The sequence below is a fragment of the Sciurus vulgaris genome (genome assembly GCF_902686455.1).
Source record: "Sciurus vulgaris genome assembly, chromosome: 10".
NCBI classification, from domain to species: domain Eukaryota; kingdom Metazoa; phylum Chordata; class Mammalia; order Rodentia; family Sciuridae; genus Sciurus; species Sciurus vulgaris.
The window spans coordinates 138,046,348-138,067,608 of NC_136470.1; the positions used below are offsets into that span (position 1 = coordinate 138,046,348).

Genomic DNA, 21,261 nt, shown 5'->3' on the forward strand with positions numbered 1-21,261 from the left:
AGCGAAGGACAGGGGCCTCCCACCCTCCTCTTCGAATGCTTTGCCACTTTTGGTGACTGTCTCACAGCAGACGTTGGGTGCTCTCGAGCCCTCCTCTCTGGACAGTGGCAACACCCCGCAGTACACACATTGGAAGATAAAGAAGCAGGGTCATGTGTGACAGTTCATGTCACCCAGGAGCAAAAAGCTCCAAACGACAGCCTCCAAAGCGGGGGTCTGTTTGGAGGAGCAAGTTGGTCTCTCGGCAGGGGTGGGTGTGCAAGAGCCAGCAGTCCAGACGAATGGGGAGTTTCCTAAATGTTCTTCCCCATAATAATTGCTGAAGGGTAAACCTGGCTTTTCCCAGCCTCGCCTGCTCCTCTCTGGCAAAGAGAGCTAGAGGTCTGAGTTCCTGTCATTCGTGTGTCCAGCTGAGCTGACGAGTGATGGCCTCTGCAAGCTGCGGAACCCGGGGCTGTGGGAGCTGTGCTTCCTGTGGGTCCCACTCCTGACTCTCCCTGGGTCCGCCTGTCAGTGGGGTAATGTCCTCTCTTGCAGGGCTGCTGTGCCTCTTCAGAATCACACGGATACAAACCCGGCCCTGGACATCTTCCCAACCTGTCCATGACCATTCTTCCCAGGAGCTGAAGAAGGATGAGAATTCTTAATTCTAGTGGAGTTGGAAAAAAGAATCGTCTATCATTTCAAGTGGGTGTTCAGAGTCCTTTTAAAACATTTATTTAAATGCTTTCCAACACACACGGCAGGATAAAAGTCATGTAACGCCCTCCGTGTCCCCATTCCTTGGCTGGCACAGGGATGGCTGTATCACCCTGCATTCTCGTAATTCAGTTTATTTAATGAGTCCTGTGGTCACCTGTGCTGGGTGTCCTTCAAATCTCCTGAGCTGCTGCCACCTTTTAGGGAGAGAGGGAAATTCTCAGGAAGAGCCAGTACAATGCTGAACGGTGGCGACTTCCACCCGCCCACACTCTGCCCGCTTATCACTCGGCTGACTCAGTCCCTTAGGCCTATGGAGTATGTCCACCAATAAGCCTGCTGCCTGGACCAGACAGCCCAAAACCGTGGTGACCTTGTCCCGTGGGCGCCTCATGGTGCCAGTTCCATCCGAAAGATGTGTTTTCAAAGACAGCAGAGGGACGGTATGCCAACTGCAAAGCCAGGCAGCGGACCATCCCCACCTGGGCCCAGCCCGCCGGAGGTCAAGTGCAGAGCCGTGTGTGAAGGACACCCCAGGCGTGGTGCGCTCGCAGGCTGGCGGAATTCGGCATCTTTGACCCCTTGTTCTAGTTCTTTTTTTAATCAGGGATTGAACCTAGGACGCTCAGCCACTGAGCCACATCCCCAGCTCTCTTAGGTTTTTATTTTGAGACAGGGTTTCGCTATGGCGGTGAGGTCCTGGCTAAGTTTCGAGGCTGGCTTTGAACTCACCACCCTCCTGCCTCGGCCTCCTGAGCTCTGGGATCACAGGCATTCGCCACGGCGCCTGGCAGACTCCTTGGTCTCGTGGTTTCACTCTGAGGTGGTGACAACCCCAGGGGATCGTGTGTGCAGCTCCTCCTATTTGTTTATTCATAAATTGCCATTGAGTGGAGAACAGATGGGTCTCGTGACCACCCGCACAGAGGTCAGGGTTCATGGCCATCTAGTCAGGGTCCATGAATCCAGGGCAGAGGTGGCTCTGGGGACCTGGGCTGCCGGGATGGTGCGCTGCAGAGCTTCTGGGATCCACGGAGTCTCGGGAAGCCTGGCTGGACCCGTGGGAAGGCCGGGGCTCTGGCTTGGGGCAGCAGTGTGGCTTTGCTCGCACCCCGCCTCCCCTGGCACTCAGCAGCGAGCCTCCCTGGGAACTCCATACTTGCGGACACTGGGCTGTAGGAGCTGATCCCCAGGCCTCCCGGGTGTCCCAGAGTGGCCTTCCCACAGTGGAGGCTGCTGACTGTGGTACCTGCCCTGAGTGCAGCCTGTCCCCGCATTCCTGTTGGGTGGCTTGCCTGCCCACTCCCTCCCTCCCTGAGTGTTGATAATCCCTGACACAAAGCCCTGTGACCAGGGAGTGGAGACCCAGCTCCCCGGAGGTCCATCTCCTGGCCTTCCAGTCTCTCTGCACATGTGACATACTTGAAACACCTCAGGGGCCAAAGAGGTCAAAAGTTGTCCTTTTTACTTAAACAAACAAAACCTATTAATCATGGTGAGAAGCAGGCAGGGAGGAGAGGAAGAGTCAGGGGGAGTGGCAGCCGGGCACCGTCACAAGCAGCAAGAGCCCGGCCTGGGCTTATCACTGCTGTGACCCAAGCCATCCCTCCTGTAGAGGCTCGGCCTTCCTGGCAATGAGCTGTTCATCCGGGCTTCCTGTAGGTCCTGGAGGCCTGGGAATATCGTGCCCTCTCTCCCTGGCGGTCTTCGAAGTTCTTCCGGTCCCACCTTGGGTCACACCCCTTTGCCACTGAATGACAGCATGGCTTTGTCACCTTTGGTTTCCAGGTTCCTTTATTCCTCATAAGCCACCTCCTCAGGATATGGAGCACTTTCCCCAGTGAAGAGCAACACAGCACAGGGAGACTCGCCGTCCGCCAGCCCCGGCTCCTGCTCCTGCCGAGCGCCAGGTAATTCAGACGTCCACCCGAGCCCTGGAGCAGTGCCCACAGCCGCCGGCTGCCTCGGTCTCAGAAAATAAATGCTTCTCGGAGGTGACTTTTTGTTCCCTCCGGTGTGAAGGAAACTCACCAGCCCCCTTGCTGAGTCATCCATCCCTGGCAGGGATCTGAACAAGGACCCTCTCTCCCAAAGTCTGCTGACGCGCCTCCTGGCCACCCAGCTCCGGGCCGCTGGCCTCTGCACGGCTCTCAGGCGTCGGGCTGAGCGCTGTCCTGTTTGCACAGCAGCAGCCCCTGAGCCGCAGGTGCAGGTGGCACGTGGTCTCCTCTACCTGCCCTCTCGTGCGGTGTGGACTGTCCAAAGGCCATCGCTGCCAGCTGATGTGCACACACCCTTGATGACAGGCCCACAGGCCAGCCCTGCTTTGTTGGTGGAGACTGGGCAGCGGACACAGCAAGCGTGCTAGCCACAGGGCTGGACGGCACTCCTGGGGCCTGGTTCATGTTCCTCCAACCTTACACTGGGCAGCTTCCCTTCTCCTGGACGGCACTTTCTCCTGGGGTGTCTTGAAAGCTTGACAGAGGGAAAAAAAAACCCATCAATGCACGTTTAAAAAATGCAGCCCTGACACAGCCACATCAAAGTTTATAGCAGCTCAATTAACAAGAGCTAAGCTATGGAACCAACCTAGGTGCCCTTCAACAGATGAACGGATGAAGGAAATGTGGTACATTTAAATGATGGAATATTACACAGCCATAAAGAAGAATGAAATTATGGCATTTGCTGGTAAATGGAAACTATCATGCTAAGTGAAATAAACCGATCCCAAATACCCAAAGGTGGAATGTTCTCTCTGATATGCGGATGCTAAGCCAGAGGTGGGGAGGTGGGGGGTGGAATAGAAGTTCATTGGATTAGACAAAGGGGAATGAGGGAAAGGAAGGAGGAAGGGAAAGGGAAAGACAGCAGAATGAATTGGGCGTAACTTCCTCTGCTCATATATGAATACACCACCAGTGTGACTACATCATGTATGACCACAAGAATGTATGTTTGATATGTCAAAATACATTCTACTGTCATGTATAACAAAAGAGAACAAATTTCTAAAAAAATTTAAATGCAGCACTGGCTGAGGGCTGGCACTTTAGCTTCCCAAGGGCTCGGGGCCTGTATCAGTTATGAGGGCCAGCCCTGGGGACAATATGCAAATGAAGCTTCTGCAGGCAGGAGCGCAGGTGATTCTGGGCTGCTGTATCCCCAGGCCCGACCGGTGTCTGGTCATAGTCAGGCCTCAGTTAGCACGAGATGAGTGACACCTAAGTCCTGGCTGCTTTCTGTGAGCCTCGGGGGTCAAGAGCAGGCCTGCCTGGCTGGGGCTTAGGAGCCGGGCCTGCGCTGCCCTCAGCGAGCGAGGGCTTTTAAACTGGGCTTCAAGCTCTTCTGAAGAACTCGCTGTCAGATCTGAAACGAGCTCTCCGCTCAGATGAGGAACCGCAAACATCCATGAGCTGCTGGTTGGCACACACGTCCTCCTCCAGAGGCACAGCCCTCTCCTGGCTGGCCACTTGCGGGCTCTTCTAGGGCAACTTTGCTTCGGGGCCAGGATGCAGGCAGCCAGGCTGGCTGTTTATGGGTCCTGGACAGGACAGTTCCGGGAGGACTTAGAGACTTCAGAGAAGCCCCAAGGCACCAACCTGGCTGATGCACAGGTTCCATGGCGGTTCATCAGAAGGACAGGCACCACCAAGGGACAGGCACTACCAAGACTCGAAGCCACACTCCGCAAGGTGACTGGAGGACACTTCCTTTCTGGGGCAATCCCGGCGGCGCTCAGCAGCCTCTCTGTTCCTTACCTGGGACGCACCTATTTGGCTCTCAGCTGCTCAAGTTATTTGAGGTTCTTATTTCCTGGGCAGAAAGCTAAGGCAGACAGATGTTTATAAGCTATAGGGAAATACGTTGGGAATCTTAGATGGAGCCGAATCCTAGCGTTACCATATTTCAAAATCCACTACGTTTCTCAAACACATATGTAATTCATTTTTCTTTGAAGAGTATTTTTACCAAAGGTCTGAACAATGTATGCTACAGAAAGAAGGTGCATCCAGAACACCGTGGATCCATTTTAGTCCTCATGTCCTAGAAACCAAGGGGCTCAAAACGCCTCGGCGCTTCGCCAGCTTTGGTGAAATCTGCTCCGGTGCCCAGGTCTGGAGGGGCCAGAGCTTGGCAAAGCCCAGAGCGAGGGTCCCACCTTCTGCCAAGTGTTAGCCTTTGGAAGTTTTTCCTTGTCGAGCTGGGCCTGAGACGAGACACTGGGCCGTCTCCAAGAGGCTCTCTTGAGCGAGGCGCTGCGGGTCTGTCCCACACAGGATCACCCAGTCCTGCCACATTCTTCCAGGGTCAGAGTGCACGCAGGTCCCTGGGCTGCTGAGGTGGGATGTCTGGCCAGGGCCGACGGGCCAGTGATGGTGGCTCCTCCGGGCCTTTGAGTCTGGACAACCATGCCCATGGGTTCTAGAGAATTCTCAGCAGGTATGTAGGCACCGCAGTCCAGCCGGAAGAGGAGCTGGCCAAACTCTGAAGCTGCTGTTTCTACAAGTTTGAGAAAACCCTCATCATCCGTATCAAGGAACTGGGGGAGGCGGCCTTCACGTGGAAAGGGGTCTGAGGTCCCCGTAGCCACCCCTCGGCCTGGCACTGGGGCGCAGAACCTCAATGCGATTTCCTCACGAGAAACCGAGCCGCAGTCTTGAGAGGCGCTCCCGCCGAGTCGGTGAAGAGGTGCCCTCCTTCACACGCTGACCACTCAAGACGGAGGAGCGCTGTCCCCTGGGCAAGTTCACTCGGTGTCCCGTGTCTCCCAGGACATATAACGTCTAGAAAGCTCAGATGATATCGTCACGTCTTCCTGGTGCCAAGCCAGAGAATGGTGGCACGAAACGTTGATGCCAAAGTTGTCGCTGAAGTTTCCCACACGGCGGAGTCCAATTAATCAGGCCTCGCCCACCTGCCGGCCACCCTGGGGCCTGCCTGGATGACCCGGGGAGGCTCAGAAGCACCCCTTCGGCAAACACGCCCCTTACCACCTGTGTCCGCGCATCACTCTGCAGCAGCTCCTGCCTGACAGAGCTTCCTCAAACCCAGGCTGCACAGACTCAAAGTCCTCTGCTAAAAAACGTTCCTCGAGCCACTTTACCAATATTGAATCATATTTCACTTTGCCCCCTGTTTTGCTGAGAGGCAAGGATAATGCAATCTATTTTCCTCCAGGCTCAAATCAGAGGACTGGATCTTTTCTGCCAGCCCCACTGGTTTTCCTTGATGTTGATGTGGGCCTCAGTTTCCCTCCAAGGCCTGTAGAACACTTCCAGAATCTGTCAGAAACTCCTCCCTGAGCCCCCAGCTTCATGCCTTTCTTGGAGGGGCCTGGAGCATTCTTCCAGGTGAACATCCTTGGTACCATAGGTACCTGGGCAACCAGCCCGTCATTCAACAAACACTTACCGAGTTGGCTCATTCAAGGTGCGGAGCCAACAGGACTGCTGGTCCTTCCTGCAGTCTACCTTCTAGCTGGTGGTAGCCAGGTAGAGGAGAAAATAAACAGACAAAGAGCAAAGGAATTTCTGCCAGTGACATGCAATATTAAGACCTGAATGATAATTGTGTCACATTATATTAGGTTGACTTCTCTATGTTTAAAGGAACTCCAAAAGACAAAGAGAGTGAAGAGGCTGACTAGGAGACCACAGTCCTCCAGCCCTTCCACTTGGGTGGGAGGTGTGGGAGGGTTGGTGGCTTGGTGCAGCCTCTAGGATGGGCAGCGCCGCGACCTGTACCCAGATTTCCCATGGGCCATCCTTCGACCCAACAGCCCCACTTCCAGCAATTGGTCTATAGACATAATATCACCTAGGCATGAAGGGGCAGGTACAAAGAACTCGCTGCAGCAGTGTGTAGTGGCAACACCCGCCAACAGCCCCAACGTTCATCAATAGGAGGGCGAAGAAATCACAGAACATTCACGTGAGAAAGTACTTTGCAGCCACTAAAAGGAAAGAAGTCGAGCTTCAGGGAAAACTGTCCAGTGGAGAAAAGCATGGTTGCAAGAACTATGCCTAATATGCTGTCGTCTCTGAAAGTCACATTATCTTTGGAAGGTCCTCTCAGCAGCTGATCCCATTTCTGCCATGAACAGGGAAACTCTGCATATTCTTTTGTAACTTTCACATTCTCTAATTGTGCATGTGTTCACTTTTTAAATAAATAGATGTTTTGAAAAATGACGCATAGCAGTATAAATAACTAGATAGGAGCTGGGCATGGTGGCACCCACCTGAATCCCAGCAGATTGAGGTGGGGGAGTGAGACAGGAAGATCACAAGTGTGAGGCTAAGCTCAGCCACCTAGAGAGGCCCCTAAGCAACTTAGTGAGACCCTGTCTCAAATACAAATAAAAAGGTTTGGGGATGTGGCTCAGTGGTAAAATGACTCTGGGTTCAATTCCCAGTACCAAAAATTATAAGTAAAATAAATATATATAGGATACAAAATAAAATAAAAATATATAAATATATTTATATGTTAATAATTAATCAAAATAATGTATAAAATTAAAATATACTTATTTTATTTTTATATTCGTAACTCTCATACGTAGCTCTTTTCCTGTGTACTTGTGCATCACAGCGCCAACTGGGATGGATTTAGTGCTAGGGATGAGCACCCGGGGTTGGTGAGGTCACCTTGCCCACTGCCCACTTCTCAGCCAGGGTTCAGTATGGGCTCTGCAAGACGGAGCTCAGGAGACAGTTCAGGGAAGGGATCTCCCCTTAGGACAGATGTCTTCCCTGGAAGACAGTTCACACAAAGATTTGAACAACTACTCTGACTAACGTTCAGATGGTGAATTGGAAAGAAAAAGACTTCTTTAAAAATACTTCCCAGGTCATGTGACATTCCAGTCTCCTCCTATGCTGGAACAGGCCTCGGTTTCTAGGAAGGAACCTGTTCCGGCAGGCATGTTTTCCTCGGCTCTTGCTGTGTCTCATTGCTGGGCCCTTGTGATGACGGACTGATAAGAGCCATCGGCTACCAGGACAATGTTAAGAAATCGATGGAAATAGATACCTTCCAGACGTCTGCATTCCAAGGGCAATCCTTGGTTACCTCTGTCAAGAGGAGGAGTAGATAATACACCTCACTCTACTCCTCCTGGGGCTGAAAGCTGTCCGTGTTCAATAAAGCACGTGTATTTTTTTTAAAGGAAATTAGCCATTGATAAACTGAAACAGCCATAAAAGACATTCAGCGTCTACTTTTAAAGTGCACCAGGTATGTCGCTAGTGGGGTTGTGAAGCATTAAATTGCCATAGGCAAAATTTCCATTAGGCAGGGCTCCAGGAATTGGCAATGTGACCTGTGGTGGGAGTCCTTCTGGGACTGCAGGAAGGAGAAACGGCTCGTTGGAACAGCCCTGGTACCAGCCCCAGAGCAGCTTCGTGAGTGGCTGGGTCAGAGAGCCTGTCCGCGGAGGGCAGGGGGACAGGACCTGCTCATCGCAGGGCATGGATGGCTCTCTGCACACTACGCTCGGGAGCTGAGTGGTGTGGAGTCTGCATGCCGGGAAGCCGGGTGCGGGTGACAGGTGTTCCTGGATGTGAGCTCACAGGCCGTGGTTTTCCACCGCCGCAGGAACCCCAGGGAAAAAAGCTGAATCGAAATTGCAGGAGGTCTTGCCAGGCAGGCCTGTGCCGAGGGTGCTCACCAAGGAGGAAGTTGTGAAAGGTGAGTCACTGCAGAGGGCCAAGCCAGCTCTGGGCCAGGGTCCCTCGTCCTCAGGACCAGGTTTCAGGGAAGGCCTTGGTTTCTTCCCTAGACAACACACATACTCTGACATCCTGGGGAGACAGAGGCAGAGGTGCGGGAAAGAACACCTCAGAGAGAGAAAAACTCAAGACTGGCTGCCTCCCAGGGAGGGAAGGTCTTATAGGCAGCACATGAGTCAGTCCTGGGGACTCTGGGTGATGAGTGCAAGCCGTCTTGGATTTCAGCTTGCCACCTTCTATCTTTTGAGACCCTTTTTGGAGTCACTCAGTCCAGAATCAGACGACCGAATGAAGCTTATTGTGTCTCTAAGGTCAAGGTCTTCCACAGTAACAAGCCAAGTTACAGGGTCACTGTCTCCTAACTTTTTTTAGAATTGTTGTGTGGAAGGCCTGTGGAGATCTGAGCACTCATCTTACAGACCCAGAGGGGTTAAGTGACTTGGTTAAAGCTCTCAGAAAATCTGGGACTAGAATTGAAGCTTTCTCCAAGCATAGTTCTTTGCTGCTTGAAAAATAATTAATTTTCCACTTTCACATTCTACAATACTGACACTTTTATTCACCCTGTGTGGTCTTTTTCCCTGTCCTGAGGACAGCTGAAATGTTGATTCAGTAGGAATTGAGAGAGAACGCCGAGCGTCAGGGTCCTTAAAGCGTCACGTGATTAAAGGCATCCTAATTGACAAATAATGTCTAGATTTAACAACGCCTGAGACACGTAAACAAACTCCAGCAAATGTGAACTGAGGAAGGCAGGCCAGCCTGCGTCCTTGGGGAGCCCTGCTGCTGAGGTTGCCTCGCCAGCCGGCGATGTCTCCACATGGTCAGGTTCCTGCACTTTCATCATAGGTGATGGTCACATGGCCCCAAATAAGAGGAACTGGGCATTTCCCAGGTCAAAAGTCTAAACAAACTACATCATTTGGCAGCAAGGGCCCTGTTCTATCAAAATCAACCCGTGTGGCCGTCCGTCTTGACCAAGCCAGCCACGTTGTGTCCACTCTGCCTGTCTGTGAACATGACCGAAGCTGATGCCTGTACTGCCTTATGTGTCCTGGGAGCGAGAGACCCACTCTACTGAGCCAGAGGGACCCGCCCCCGGCTGGGGTGGGTCTGTGGTTCACAGCGATGCTTTGGTTCACATGCTGCCTTACAGTGCCACGTGTCTGTCTTATCCTAGTTACTCTTAGCTCTGAGGTCAACCTTACTCCTTAAGAATGGTCTCCAGAAGCCTGCTCCTGGCTATGGCCTCTGCTGCTCACTGAGGAAACCTTATTGAGTGTGGAAGACACCTGGTTTCTGAAAAAGCACTAAGGATATGAAGACCCCTTGGGGGCTCGTGGTCTCGTTGTGAAGACATACCTCCAGGAAATGATGACAACGCGTGTGGTCAGAGCACATGGCCTGCGCCTGGACAGGGACTGGAGATCTGACTGGGAGTCACGAGCCCTATTCTGTTTCTTCTTCTGTTGTTTCGTCTCTGTAACCCTTGAGCTTCAGCCCGAAGGCAGACATGGCATCAGTGCCCCACATCTGAAAGCTGGCTAATTCCCTTAGTCTATGTTGCTGTAACAAAATAACGGAAGCTTGGTACTTTTGTAAGGAAAATAGGTTTATTTAGCTCACAGCTGTGGAGTCTGAAAGTCCAAGAGTGGGTGGCCGTCTGTTCCGCTTAGAGTGAGGGCCTCTGGCTGTATCACATGGCAGCCATCACACGACAGGAACACCGAGGAGGGCAGTGAGTAGCACATGCAGAAAGCATCCTCTGGTGAGACAATGGACCGGCCAGGCTCAAGCGGTCACGTCAGCCCTCCGTCACACCCCCGTCTGAGACTCACCCCACTCTGCAAGGCCAGCCCTAATCCCTCCATGAGGGTGGTCAGCACCCAGCCAGCTTCCAGGGGCCCCGCTTCCTAAGGTCTGACAACCACCATTCAATACCATTTCACGGGGACCACACTTCCAGCACGTGGACCGTGGGAGACAGGCCAGCCCCACACCAGAGCGCGAGTGTCAGAGTCAAGAAGGCCCCGCACACCCGCTCCTTCACTCGTACCCTGACCACCACTTTCGTCGCCAGAGGCAGTAGCTGTAGGCCGGGATCTCAGAGGTGGAGGGCTGAGAAGAGGAAGCCACTAGAACCCCGTTACCCTCTCCCCTCCCAGTGCTGGGATTGAACCCAGGTGCTCTGCCACTGAGCCACATCCCCAACCCGTTTTTATTTTTAATTCTGAGACAGGAACTTACTAAATTGCTTAGGCTGGTCTTGGTCCTCCTGCCTCAGCCTCCCGAGTTGCTGGATTATAGGCTGCACCACTGGCCAGCATACATTCATTTTTATCTTACATTAAAAAATTTAAAAATGTGAAGTGAATCTCAAAAAACTGAAGGACGAATGATCTCGCTGATAAGCGGATGAGGACATATAAGGGGGGTAGGAAGGGTTAGTGTTAGGGTTAGGGTTAATTTAGGGAGGGATAAGGAGGGTGGTAAGAACGGAGGAAGGAAGGACTGTATAGAGGGAAAAGAGGGGTGGGAGGGGTTGGGGGGAAGGGAAAATTAACAGAATGAATCAAACAAGATTGCCCTATGTAAATTTATGATTTTTAATTAAAATAAATAAATTTTAAAAATTAAAAATAAATGTGAAGTGTCCCCAGTTTTTAAGTTCAATGACGCTGGCACCCTCCTTAGGTCTGTCTGTTGGGTGGGCACATCTCACAAGCAGCAGGCGCGGGTTCCCAGAGCAGAGGGGGGCTTCTCGCTCTTTTCCCAACTGCAGTTTATTTGTGCTTGGTTGAGTGGATTTAGGATCGTGTCATCTAAAGTGAAGGGGTGTACAAATCATGGCCCTCGGGCCAAATCTGCTCTGCTGCCTGTTTTTGTAGATAAAGTTTCATTTGAACAGTGAAGTTCACTCATCTGTGGCTGCTTTCAGACAGTAAGGGTTGAGAAAGCTGTGGTTAGAACTGGTGAGGGGACTCAACTCCTCAAACCTAAACACTCTCAAGCCCGTCACAGGAAATATGTGGCAGCACCTGTCCTAACTAGTTCAATTTTTGTAAAATGATGGGGGCAGGGGCTTATAGCCATGATGATCTTTATAGCACACCCAGGTTCACTGCTGTCTCGTGACAAAGTTCTGAAAAGAATGATGAATTTAAAGATGAGTTCTATCCTTTTAAATTATGAAAACACCCTGTTTCAACGTTGCTGATCTTCTTTTCTGATGACAAATAGCTAACTCTAATGACCTATAAGATACTTTCAGGGGAAAAAATACATAAACTGTCTTTTCAAGGTAAAGGAACATTTTGAAACAATGAATGAGAAATGCTTACGTATTTCACAAGATCCTGGTGCAGAGAGTGTTTTGAAAAAGAATATTTTGAAGTGTTTCCATTTTATGTAATTGTTTCTAAAAAAAATGTGGATAAAAAAATGTTCACATCTGCATTTTTAGAAACACTGGGAACTAGAAAATTTTTTTATTCTTTCTGAAAACCATATAAATGAGAAGTGTCACTGAAATTTCTGTATAGCTTACTAATATGAAAATACAACACCTTCCCACTCATTTTTAAGAACCACTGATTGAGAACTGGAGATGTGAATATTTACTAGCTGAATTTTAACAGAATTTTTTGCCCAAGCAGGTTAAAAATGAAAACTGAGTATTGTGATTTGGTAAGCTCAGTCAGTGATAGACTACTTCTGTTAGATGTGTCCTTATATTTTCCAGTTACTGTTATTAATATTTTAGTTATATTTTGTATATACTTGTTATTTCAAATAAAAATAATGAACTTGTGTTGAAGTATTTGGTACACTGGCGATTTTTTATTCGTGATAGTGATCATAGAGAACGGTGCTTTTCACCGTGGCAGATCTGCACAAGCACGTGACCATCTGGTCAGTTTTGTTTCCCACGACTTGCCCTCCCTCTCCCGTTCCCTCTTCTGCTTTCATCATGCCCCCCCCCCCACTTAATTTTGTGTATACTTAATGAAGAAAACTGCTCACATACAGGAAGGCTCATGCCCTTGAAATTTTTAATGATTGGAATGTACACAACAGTGTTTAGAGACCAGTGATTTTGAGTGTGAACTTGGAAGTTAGCAGGCTTTGGTTTAAGTAGAGCTCTCTGTGCTGGTTATATTCTCTGGATTAAAATAATTATATTCTTTATTTTCTTAATTTTTAATTGAGATAAGGCAACAGAGGGAAGGCTGAGTTCTTAGCACAGAGCCTGGTCCACAGTACTTATTTAGTAGGTGTCAATTCACGCTTATTAAGCCTAAGTATAATCACAGTACCTGAGTCTCTCCAAGTTCTCCAGCTTTGAGGGCTGCTCGCCACTGTCTCCTTGGAAGAAGTAGACTCCTCCTCTCCCACTTGTTTATGGGAAAGCCAGTATAACATTTCAATTTTTTAAAGAAATACTTACCTTAGTCTGTTCAGGAAGACTTAACAAGCCAGTGTAGTGTAGGTGACCTATAAATAACAGAAAGCCATTCCTCACAGGGTAGAGGCTGGGAGTCCAAGATCCAGGCTCCAGCAGATTTGGCAAGGACCCACTTCCAAGTCACGAGACAGCATCTTTTCATGGTGTCCTCACCTGGCAGAAGGGACAGGTAGCATTCCTTTATGAAGATCCTAATCCCATGTGTGAGATCTCTGACCGCAGGACTCGACAGACTCCAAACACCAAAGTACTGGAGATTAGGTTTCAACATGAATTTGGAGAGAGAGGACACATTCACCCAGAGCAGGCTTTGTTTTATTTCCCTAGCAGCTGCCTGAGTCCCTCTCTGGGGTCAGCTCACCCATCTGCAGGTTTCAGTCTCTACATGAGCCCTTTCAGGCATTCCTTAATGTACCAAAGACACCAGGCTGTCGCAAGGCTTTACAAAGATCTGTGGATAACACAGGGCAAGGACAGCTCAGCACTGGAAAGAACTTAGCTCTTAGGTAAGTGCCTTTCCTGAGCTCCCTTACTGGCCACTGTTGGGCCTGGCCTGTCTCCCTGATGTTGAGAAGGATGCTGTCCCTTCAGGAGCTGTCCCTTCCTGCCTTCTTAGATCTCTGCTGAACTCACAGGCCAGCCCAGTTTCTCAGACCACAACAGGCAACTATGTTGTGCCGGGGCCCTCAGCCGAGCTGCCGTTCTAGCACCACTCACACAGACGAGTGAAGGGTGCTCCCAGGAGCTGGTGAGCTTGACCTGACCCGTTCCATAAACCTGGAGGTGCATGAACAAAAAAGTCAATTTCAAAATCAAGAAACCCATAAACGCACCTTCCTAAGCAAAAAATATTTACTGACAATCAATCAATAGGAACTTTTGAATGAACTATTTTTCTGTTTTGACTCCAGTTTCCTGGTGGAATTTTTTAGGCAGGGTTCAAGGTCAAAATTTTTATACTTCCTTTCTCCCGTAGGAGTTTCTATAGCAGAACTGGGGCAATAAAAGATTTATTATCCTTACTTTCTCTAGATCAGCCCTAGGAGTTGTAGTTCCTTCCCTCCCCACTACCATCACTACCAGTAACAGCAATACCATCATGACCGTCATCGCCACTATGACCCATATGACCACCCTGACCATGAACACCCCCATCCCCAGTGCCATTACTAGGTCATCAACAGCAGTCACCACCAACAGCCATCACTACCTCCTCTTCAACCTTCCTGAGGCCCTGTGGCAATTCTACAAAAGCTGTGGAAGAGAACAGAGTGCTTTATCTTGGGATCCATAGGCATGTCTGCCTGCTGTCTCTTTCTAACTCTTCTCACCAGACCTCCATTTCTGGAGAAGAGGAGAGAACAAAACCTATGTCCTTCTCCTCATCTCTTGCTTCCACAAAGCCAGACTGCCTGGTCAGATTTTAGACCTGGTCCTGAACTTGGTGAGCACATATGCAGTCGTGATTCTGAAATGTTGCTTTACCCTGTCCAACCTATTGTCTCCAAAGAAAACTCCCTGATCCCTTTCCTGGATCTGGGAAGCCCCAGCACTATCCAGACAACTCTCTTAAAAAATGGGGATAAGAATAAGGGGGAAAATGGAGATAAGTGACCCCTTGCCTTTACTAGCTCCTTTGGGCCTGTGGCTGTTCTGTGACAGAGATCTCACACCCTAGTGAGACTGATCACTGGTCACACCAGAGCCACTTGGTTTCCATCCACTCTGACGCTGGATGGGAGGTTTCTGTTGAACCAGAACAGCAGGAACAGGACTGCCCTTCAGCCGGAGGATGTGCCTGGACAGAGGCAGGAGCCTGCTCACAGGTCTCCCGATCCTCTGCACCGTAACACTGTGGCGTGGGTTCACAAACAGCACTGGCCACAAAGGCACAGCTTCCTAGAGGCTTTCAAGTTTCTTCCTGTACCGAATATAGTCTAATGTAGGTCACAGAGGGAAGGGAAATCCGATTTTAAAAAGCAAGAATGCTTTGCTGAAGGTGGGAGCACGCCTTGAGTAACAAATCAGGGGAACTTTGGGTTCAATTTCCTGGATTGAACGAAAGTGGCACACAGTGTAGGCAGCAGGCTCTTGTGATGTAAGTACACATTCCAGAGCCAAATTGCCACTGGTAGTTACTCCTTGGGATTTCAGACCCTTTCATGTTTTCAACAAGCACTGGGAAATGTACAACATTGGTAGTGCCTTTTTTTTATTATTATGAATTTATATTAGAAGTTTCCTGATAATGCTCCAAATATGATTAACATTCTAATTACTTGGATTAGGCTTCTATTGCATCTGTTACAAACTACCGCAAACTTAAGTGTCTTACGACACCACAGATTCATTATCTCACAGTTCTGGAGGCTGGAGTCCTCCAACCAAAGGGCCGGCAGGGCTGTGGTCCTCCCGGGCTCAGGCAGACTCTGTTCCCTTACTCTTCTGGCTTCTGGAGGCCACCTGCATTCCTTAGCTAATGGCCTCATCCCATCTCTGAAGCCAGCAGTATAGCATCTCCCAATCTCAGCTCGCAAGCACCCTTGTGACCACACTGGGCCCCATGGGATGATGCCCTGCTACAATAAGAATATGATGTCTCCACCAGAACTCATGTTGCGGCATGGTCCTCAATGTGGCAGTGTTGAAGTGTGTGCAGGGCAGCAAGATGGAGCCCTTGAGAATGGGTCTGTGCTTTCTTACAGGGATGGCTGACTCTGGGGGGATTTGGCCCCTCTTCTCTCTTTGCATACGTCCACTTGGCCTTTGCTTTTCCACCAGGCGACAAGGCAGGAGGCCTTTGCCAGGTCAGAGGCAGTGGTCTGATCTTGAACATTCCGAACACCAGAACCTTGAGGTGACTAAATCTTTTTTCTTTAGAAATTAGTCTTGGATATTCTGCTATAGCAACAGAAGATGGACCAGACATCTCCTGCCTCAAGATCATTAATCACATATGTAAAGTCCTTTGGCCATACAAGGTAACGCAGACAGGATCTCAACATGGCTCTGGACATCTTTGCAAGCCATATTCAGTTTACTACCCTCCTATTCCTGCCACCCCTGGATAAAATCTGATTGTACCCTATGAGCTAGATGTTGTGCTAACTGCTTTACATGCTTTATCTCAGTTTGTCTGCAAGCCAAGTACTAAAATTATATAAAGAGCTTTCTTGGATAGGCTGTGACTTAGCTGCACTTTCTGATAAATGACAGTAATTTATCACAAAATTGAGTAATGATTCACAAAATCTGCATTCCCACTCCTGTCGAGCACTGACTTGCACACGCCTACAAGTTAACTAAGACTGCACAGCTTTAGAAAAATGTAGCCATAAATTCTATAGTCCTATCGGTAGAAATTTGCATTTAGAAGAAATCCAACCACATTTATAAGTGATTAGAATTGAAATTCAAATACTGGGTTCAGTTGGTTGAAATCATTGAAACCAAAGTTAATTAGATTTAAGGTTGCTACCCCTACATGGAAGTTAACTGCACCCAGCTTAGAAAGTATGACTTAAGCTCTTGAACAAAATACTATAAAATGCATAACCTTCAAGGGGGACTTGTCAGCAAAATCTGGGTTGCTCATCAGAATCTTTCACAGCTGCTCAAGAAACAATTTATGAACTGATGGTTGCATGGGAATGTATTTTTATTGAAGAGTGCCAGTCATGTAGTCAAGTGGTACCTGTTTAGTGCACTCTTGCCACTTACAGGTTTAAAAGGTTTATTTTTTGTGTACTGTGAAGCACTTCACAGCTCTGCTGTCGAACACAGGACCCACCAAATGAAAGTTCAACCCTTGAGAATTGCTAAGCATTTTAGCAGCTTTTGAACACATGGTTGGGCCTATCAACTAGGTAATTGAATTAGGGCTATTTTAAGATCAGATATAATTAAGGAGAACTATCTAGTTAAAAATATTGAATTTGGGTTTAGAAATAGTCAAGCCCAGTGGTTCCCAGGCTAACTGAACTCCTGCAGCACATGGGAATGATCACATCAGAGAACTGAAGGCGTCTAGACTAAGTATGTTCCACATATCAATGTAAATATATACGACTGTGACAAGGAAGTTTGCTTAAAAAGAAGCATTGAGTTCCCAGATTTTGGTCAGTATGACTTTTATTAGGAACCTAAGTACAATCAAGTACTGTCATGAAGGTCTGTGAAATTCTGACATACTTAAAATGGTTGGGCACTGCTCCACTAGCTTGAAGAATTTAGCAGGCGTTTGTGAAACATTTCTAATACAAACACTTCCATTCATGTAGGATTAAAGCTTCAAAAGAGCTGCCATCTGACAGTTGTACAGAGGAGTTAAGTCTCCCAAAAGATATTCTGAGGACTTAAGAAATGAAACAAGACCAACAACACTGATGAAACCTTTCCATACTCAGCCCACGAAGAACGGACTACGCAGGCTCAGGAGGTAGAGAGCAAACTCTGAGGCACTGCACGCCAGTAGGTCGCCAGCAGTGAGCACTCAAATCTAAGAAACGGAAGGCTCAGTCTCTGAAACCCAACACTACTAAGAAAGATGTACCTGGATTTTAATTTTTAAGTGAATGCTATTGGTTGTTTATGTAGCACTTTAGAGAAAACTTTTGCATTGAAGGGTCTTGAAGTTCGAATGTTACTAAGTCTTTTTTAAAGTCTACTTCAGAGATGGGAAGACTAAGCATGTAAAAGGTTATGATTTGTCCATGATTGTGGTATAGTTGTAACTAAAGAGCTCAAGTTATTAAATGATCAAATATTTGCAATAAAATGAGTGCTGTGGGTTACAATCTAGGAGAAGTGCTGTGTGGAATGTGCTTTGTTGAAGTCCAACTAAGGAAAGCTAAGAACATTTATAATCATCTCTTCTTAAATAAACCCTTAGACTGAAACTGGCAGTAAGGTATTCTGACAAAACATTAAACCGATAGCATGGTACTCGCTATTTAGTGCACTCTTGCCACTTACAGGTTTAAAAGGCTATTTTTTGTGTACTGTGAAGCACTTCACAGCTCTGCTGTCGAACATAGGACCCACCAAATGAAAGTTCGCCATTTTTAGATTGTTGTAAAATAAAACAACTTCTTATTTCAGAACCTAATGATTACCTTTATCAGTAATCATTTACTTAATCAAACAGGTAACAGAAGACACAGTCAGGTTTTGGATTAATGATTCTAAGCCACCCAATATTTATAAACTTTGCACAAAGGAATCTTGACTACAGAACTGTAACACTGGACTATCTCAAGGAGTTCAAACTTTCCAACTTTTTTTTTTTTTAAACAGGGTCTGTTTTTTAAAACTGGTCTTAAACTTTAGTTCAAGTTAGCCTCCTGCTTCGGCCTCCCAAGCACTGTGATTATAGGTGGGTGTCACTCCCAGCTTCCTAGAAATCTTAGCCAAAGTAAAAATGAAGAGTAAGTTCCAGTTTTCTGAAATGGTGTAAATTATAGTTGTGCTGGTAGAAGTTACCAAATACGTTTTAGTGTGTTTTAAATCCATAGAACCATTTGAAAATTGAGATTGTTATTCTCATTTAGAACACACGATCCTATTGCGGAAATGTGAGCATTACAGTGGTGGGTGAAATCCTAGCAGAGGGGCTTCCATACGCCAGCAAGATGACCTTTACTTGCTGAAATCCAAGGAGCCCACAATCCCTTTTTATATGTCCTTCACACAACTGAAGGGGACGCTGGCTCACGTTTTCCTCATGTTGTTTGCTAATATTAATGTTCTGTGGATTCTCAGGGCAGCAAGGGTTAAGCAGCAAGTCCTGATAGGACTGTTCATTCAGTCATCAGTCACACATCTGCTCATTCAACCCAACAACCAGTCAGCTTGCACAGATCACCAAACGTGGTGAATTCAGGCACAGTAAATGGAAACAAAACAAGGTTTAAAGAATTACCATAACTTTTATTTTTGCTTAGTTTTATTAAAAAAATAAATATGTCATAAAGCTTTTGTTTCTTTTAGGGAAGAAAAAAGGAACAGGTTTCATAAAATCAAATAAGCAATGGTAAGATGTCTTGTCTTGAAAAAGATTGGGAATCACTGCTTTAAAGTTATAACTGAATGAAAGAACGGCCACAGTTGCCTGTTTTGTGCCAATGCAGCACACAACAGGGTCAACTAGAGCAAAATAAATAGCTGTGTGGAAGCCCTGTAAGTGCTCGAGCAGGTGATTCACTGAGACGTCGGTACAGCTATATCTTGCTTTAAACAACAGGTAAATGAAAAAACCACAAGTGTACTAGGAGAGCTTGGTGTCTAAAGGAATTCTGTGGTGAATTCTGCCAACAGCCACTGCCACTCTAGTAAGATGCAGGACTTGCTTTGCTTGAGGCAAAGCACGGCTGCTATCTCTGAACTGAAGCAACAGCAGCATGTTCACCTAGCAGTGCTCCAGCTGGGCCGGGGCACAATTCCAAGTTTGTGTTTCTATTAACTGAGTAGTGTAGGACACAGAGCCAGCCAGGGGACCCAGCTGCACCCAGCAAGGCAGGCACAGGGCGGACTGCCACCTTTAATGGTGATTTCAATTCAACAAATACTTCAGAGAATCTACTGTATGCAAAGCACAGTAAAACAACTTATCAGTTTGGCTGCAGATGTACTTCCTTTCTCTAAAACCTCCAGGCAGGCACTAGGTCTAGAACCCCCAAAGGCAGGTAATACTCCTGATATTCGACGCTGGCTTTGACCAGTTAGCTGCCCAACTCCTTTGAACCCAGATGAATGATCATGGAAGAGTATCCCAATGCTGAAGTTAAACAACAACAATCTTATTTTATATGACTAGTTAATGAGAAATTTTGCTGGTGAGAAATTTTCAAACAGTTCCTTTTTTTTTTTTTTTTCCCTCCCCCTTTCCTAAACTTCCTCTAAACAGAACTCTGAATTCTCAGGCAAACTCCGCAGAACAGTTAAAGTCATTAATGGTCTCTGATTGGGTGATGTGTTTCAGACCTGATAGAAATAAAAACTTCTTTCTAGCCACCAAAATTTTGTGAACTTATACTACACCAAAGCTGTGATGTTCTGGATGGAAATAAGCATGATAATATCAGTTCCAATCAGTATTATCAGTGTAAGAAATTATCCTCACGTTGCTCATCTGACTTGTTTCCATCTGACTGGGCCAGACTTCTACCAGACCCAAGCAGCATTTGATTAGTTAAGCTATTGGTTTTTCTTTTTTCTGCTTTCAGATGCTTCTAATAATATTGCTGCCTATATGTACAAGTGTGAATGGAGAGTATGCAATCTTTAGTCTTTTTCACACTGAGTACACTAACAATTAGTAATAATTAAAGAATAAGTGGTCATTTTAAAATCTGTTTTTCTTTAAAAAAAAAAAATTACATTTTCTAGCACTTAAAAAAATGGGTCTGAAAAATGCCCTATTACTGTCCAATGCTGTTCCCTACCCAGTCCCACCCGTTCAAAACCTGCTACAGATGCTGGATTGAGTTCATATCAAATAATTTTGCAGTACCAAGATTTTTCAAATGGAAACAGTGTTACTGACTTCTTCATATTGGATAACAAAATAAGGATAACTCTGATCATCATTAAAAATGACAAAAATCTGAGGCTCAAAGAAATTATCCACACAAGAGTCATACAGGTCACTGGTGACACTGCCAGGATTGACAGGAGGGGGCCTTCTCATGCCATGACTACCCATTGTGTATCTGCCAGTCAGCACTTTGGCCAAAAACATGAAATGGACGCCTTTGGAGGACTTCTTAGAAAAGTTATGAGAGTAGCTTGCCTTCTTTGCAAAATAACTGCCTTGTCCAAACATTGTAGCATGCTTTCCACAGACTCGAGGGTCAAAGTTGTGCTTGCAGATTCCATCTACCACATCCTGGGATGTTCCATGAAATAAATGTCTCTCGTTTATTATTCTGTCACGGCCAAACATTTTCCTGTTCATATATTCCTTTTTCCTAATGCAAAAAATGAATAGAGAAATCAGAAGGAAATACAGATCAATTTAATAAGCATGATGTAGTCACAAGCTTCTCTTCATGATTTCAAGGGGGAAAAGGACTCATGAAGGTATCAAGGGCAAGATGCCATCAAAGATCACATGAAAAGTTTAAATTGAGCTTTTCCATTCCAGAAAAGTCCCTATCCTTCCTTCTCCACCACCACCCACTTGCTTTCCCTTCCATTTCAAATCCAGTTCATGTTTTACCTTCCCTGGGATCCCCTCCCGTCTGAGCTTCCTCAAATCTGCGTGAGTTCCCTTTGTACTACATTAGCTCGCCTGCTGGTATGAGGGGCAGCACAGCAGAGATTACTGCTCAGGTTCAAATTCCAGCGCCGCGCCTTACTAGC

At 47.2% G+C, this 21,261-nt stretch overlaps 1 protein-coding gene across 1 annotated transcript in view; it reads right to left on the bottom strand.

Moving 5' to 3' along the window:
* Positions 1-18,807: 18,807 nt before the first annotated feature.
* Positions 18,808-21,261, bottom strand: part of TIPARP (TCDD inducible poly(ADP-ribose) polymerase) — a 28,330-nt gene continuing 25,876 nt past the window's right edge. The window contains exon 6 of the mRNA XM_079100658.1: positions 18,808-20,867. Within this exon, the coding sequence (XP_078956784.1) occupies positions 20,420-20,867 (448 nt within the window). The 3' untranslated portion in view covers positions 18,808-20,419. The remainder of the gene's footprint in view (positions 20,868-21,261) is intronic.